General features: G+C 34.1%; 1 protein-coding gene across 1 annotated transcript; it reads left to right on the forward strand.

Annotated features, from left to right (window-relative positions):
- Window positions 1-286: 286 nt before the first annotated feature.
- Window positions 287-4,101, forward strand: LOC144429559 (lactadherin-like). Its single transcript, XM_078117641.1, has 7 exons — window positions 287-671; window positions 1,227-1,300; window positions 1,998-2,037; window positions 2,460-2,591; window positions 3,093-3,254; window positions 3,433-3,605; window positions 3,805-4,101. Exons 1-7 carry the CDS (start codon window positions 617-619, stop codon window positions 3,946-3,948), a joined length of 780 nt encoding a protein of 259 aa, XP_077973767.1. The 5' UTR covers window positions 287-616; the 3' UTR covers window positions 3,949-4,101.
- Window positions 4,102-4,331: the final 230 nt, after the last annotated feature.

Genomic DNA, 4,331 nt, shown 5'->3' on the forward strand with positions numbered 1-4,331 from the left:
AAATTAACCACTAGGTATTAAATCATTGCCCATTGGAGCGATTTTAATCTTTTACTGACCAAGGGATATACGAGACAAAGCATGCTTTTACCTCTCGTTTCCATTCTAGTTCACATGTGTTTTAATACTGTATGATGCTCACTCTGATAAACATCTGTGCTTTCATGAAGTTTGCAGTCTTTATTTGCCGTTGCAATGAGCCAGTACGTCCGTCCAGCAGTTACTTGAACAGAAAATATTGAAAATCTATCTTAAGATAGTTATCATGATAGTTATTTTAATAGAAAATAATTTCAGACGAAAAATTGATTTACTTTGATCTATTATATCTTTCAACGACTACAGAAACCGCCAGTTAAATTAAATAATAAAAAGAGTACGTATATCAATCTTGACGTAGGGAATGAGAGTTGCATTTTGGCACAAATTGATATCGCTTCAAGTCAATATTTCTTTATGTTCCTTTTTAAGTGGGTTTGAGAATACCTGACTACTATTTTTTAGGATATCGGATGTAGTGTAGATTTGACATACAGTTTGCTGCAAAAAGCTTGGAAATGTTATTGTAAATAATATTTTTCAAACAGGGCCGTTGAAATCAACATATATCAAAGAAATGTTTTTTAAGCTTTTTTATCTGGTACCCTTTGGTATTTTTATCAGTATTGAGGGTAAGTTAAATTTATTTTATAAAAATAAATGTAACATGAATAATTTCAAAACATTATAAAAAAAGAAGAGAGCAATCTTCAAATATATGGACAAAGAAGTTGCGTATCGGTATCGGTACGATGATTGAGACCTAAAAATACCAAGCTGAAAAAATCGACGTACGAGCAATGCAAAGGCGATTGAGCCCTGCGGAGCCATCGGGCCCAGAGAATTAAAAAAAAAACGAACCAACAACCTTTTTCATCCCTTTTCCCGAAAAATTTAAATCAAAATCTTCTTTAGTTGCGAGAAGAAATCAATTTTCTCTCAACAACCTTTAGTTGTTCAGATTAAGTATGCAGGATTGGTTGACAAAGAAAACTGTAACCTGTCTTCGGTTATGCGAACCATCGTTTAACAACGAGATGTGTGAGAATAATTTAATTTCTCTTTTGTAGCCCGGTGTGCCTACCTTGACTAATTCATTGTTGTTGGTTTCAATTTTTATCGGTTTGTACGTTTGTGTCTTTATGCTCAAATGAATATCAAAATATAACAAACGCTTTTATGTTTAGGTAGCCGAAAATGCTCAATTCCCGTGCTTTGCAACAATCGGCAAACCCCGACATGGGTACAAGTCGACATAGAGGTGAATTGAATTTTCAATAGACCACTAACTATTGGAAATTCATAAAAATTTAAAAAAAAGTATATATGGTGCAAATTAACCACATGAAGCAATGCTGAGTTTCATAACTATCAGTTGGGTTACGCTAACTATTTTTCATATTAGATTGCTGTTAGTTGTATGATGGTTATGTAGCATTATCCATCAAAAAAAGTTACTGATTCTATATAGGGCTGGGCATTTAGAATCGAATAGTGAATTATTCAAATCGGTTCAGAGCAAAATTTCGAATCGCCGCCATCTTGTTTTTTTCTTTCCGCCAATGGTCAAGGTAAATTTCTCAATTTTCATTATTGGAGCCATATTTTTTCAACGCAATTCTGACATATGACTCTTTTCTGTGGTGAGTTATTGATGCAAACGTGTATGTACGTGAACGCTCAACAATCTGCCTGAGTGACGTATTCTATGTTTTTAGTAATTTATGTGTCTGGAGGACCTAATACAATAAGAAAGTTACATACAGTTTCTTATTTCCCAAGAACTCGGGATCCGATTCGAAAAATGATTCGATGCGATTCTGAAATCATCAGGTATTCGAAAATGCCCAGACGTAATTCTGAGTTTCCCGTGTCAAAATATGTCAGTGAAGGTTGGAAGTAATATCACTTGCATCTTTCTTATATTGAAGGTTGAATTATTTTTCGAATATTTTCAGAATCGATTTGACTGCAAAGAAAAATTGGACAATTTAAATCGTATGTTTTAACTATATTTGTAACGTTAAGCATTTATCTTTCTACCTTTAAATTAAGATTGGTGTTAACAAAAAACTTTTTTGTGCCAAGTAATAGAAAGAGTTAAATACGTAGTATATACGCAAAATCCGACTTGGTACAAAGGCCGATCGGTGATTTATTTACGTTTACAATGAAGGTTAAAAATTGTACATTCCATATTGAACTCAATTTAAGGTCGATCTGGAAAGTTTTTCGTCTTTTTAAAAATATTACCTCTAAGTATTTATTGACGCCAGGAGTATCTGTCATGGACATTTTTCGAAGAGCTAGAGTAAAAATGTTTCACGAAAGCTTATGTAGAAACAGTTGATGTTGAAAACTTAGATTTACAATGTAAAATGATATATTAATTCGATTTTACAATATTTTCACAACAACAGGCCGAGCGGAATATTTGAAAGATCAAATAAAACAACTGAACACCGAACTTGATAATTTTGAAACGTCTTCACACAAATTTGATCAAACTGCTGCCGATTTCGCGACTGAAACCTCCTCACGAAGTGTTATAAGTATTGCTTATATTTCTATATACGGTATTTGTTGTGCAATATCTAATCGAATAAACCCGCAATTTGGTGATATTTGAAAAATCTACATTATACGCCGATTTATTAAAATGCGGCCCGCACATTGGTTTCGATTAACACTCACGCTGCTACTGTTTGGCTGATACGCGCAATCAGACTTCGCAGATTCGTCAAAAGAGTTTTCTTGACTATTTGCAATTAGGCTTTTTATTTTCACTACACATTCTTTGTTCAGGGAATTTGATGGAACAAATTCACGGAAAATAGGAACCGTGTTACGAACAAAATTTGGTTTTCTCAAACTTCAGTCCATGAAAACTGTATATCGATGATTATGAACACTAGTTATTTATCACTTCCAATAAGGACGTACAAAAATGAACGATATAATTTACCTGAATATATATAATTTTATGAAATTTCTATTTTGTATAAAATGTGCAGATTGTGTGTACTGTATTACTGTATTTTTTTTTCCCTCAGTATCCACTACTCCAGAACACAAAGAATGTCCAATAGGAATGGAAAGCAGGAAGATTCCGGATGGTGCACTTACTTCATCCTCTGAATATAACGTACAACATTCTGCTAAATATGCAAGGTTGGATATTGTGGAAGCAGCCGGTGGATGGTCGGTCGGAATAGGTAGAAAAATACATTATTCACACTCCATGTAGATTTGCACTCAAGCTCGGACGTACAGTAAAAGACTCAAGTCAACTTTACATCGGACTATAACCATGACGCGTATATATTCAACATTCACATTTGCAATTTTAGTGAAATCACCACGTTTTTGTTTATAATTTTTTTTTTAAATCAGGTCGAAATCAGGTTGGTGAGTGGATTCAAGTTGACCTTGGAATCGTGAAGAAAGTTTATGGAATAATTATTCAAGGCAGACCGTACCATAATCAATGGGTAAAATCTTTCAAGGCAACGTGCTCAAACGCTACATCTGATAACTCGTTCATAACAGAGAACGGAGTTGTAAAGGTAGTGTAGATGCAGTAATAAATACCGAAATACTTCCCGCTAAATACTAGTTATTTAGCTTTGATTACCTAAACATTTGTTCCCTTACACTCTACGTTACAATGAAAGACACCTAAACTCTAAAATATTTAAGATCATAATCCATCTGAAAACAACGTCTTTGTTCATTCTGAATTTTGCATCCTGTTTTCTTTGTTAGATTTTCCCTGCTAACACGGATGGAAACACCCACGTTTACAACCGACTAACTGAACCGCTGAAATGTCGATACTTTCGACTGTATCCTCAAACTTGGAACGAATGGATAAGCTTGAGGATGGAACTTCTTGGAGACTGTTTCTAGTTTTCGAAAATAAAAAACACACTGTATTCAATGAGAATTATACATTTATCTTGATCGATTTGGTATTTCAATAATAAACAGATTCACGGACGTTTGAAAAAAACACTCACTGACTTTATTATTGCACATCGTAAGCATCAAGAACACATGCTCACACCAAAAATTACTACTTGCATTCACAAATTGAGATGTGGTCACGGTAGTTTGCTTTGGGGGGTATTTTGCCGGGTTTGTGTCAAAATGGAATTTTGAGTAGAATTCAAGTGTGCAGAAGGTTGATGAGTAACTGAGTCCGGTTTTGATGCTGATATTTCTGTGTTTTCTGTGTTTGAATTATATCGTTGTTGAGCAGTTTTACCTAAAACATTTCCCCTTTCAATCAA

This window comes from Styela clava, chromosome 11 (genome assembly GCF_964204865.1).
Source record: "Styela clava chromosome 11, kaStyClav1.hap1.2, whole genome shotgun sequence".
Taxonomy (NCBI): Eukaryota; Metazoa; Chordata; class Ascidiacea; order Stolidobranchia; family Styelidae; genus Styela; species Styela clava.

What these genes read in the sequence shown, in the direction of transcription:
- LOC144429559 (XM_078117641.1), top strand. Translation starts at nt 617, where the DNA reads ATGTTTTTTAAGCTTTTTTATCTGGTACCCTTTGGTATTTTTATCAGT. An exon ending in TGGATGGTCGGTCGGAATAG is followed by an intron (nt 3,255 to 3,432) that starts GTAGAAAAATAC and finishes TTTTTAAATCAG; the next exon opens with GTCGAAATCAGGTTGGTGAG. An exon ending in CAGAGAACGGAGTTGTAAAG is followed by an intron (nt 3,606 to 3,804) that starts GTAGTGTAGATG and finishes TTTCTTTGTTAG; the next exon opens with ATTTTCCCTGCTAACACGGA.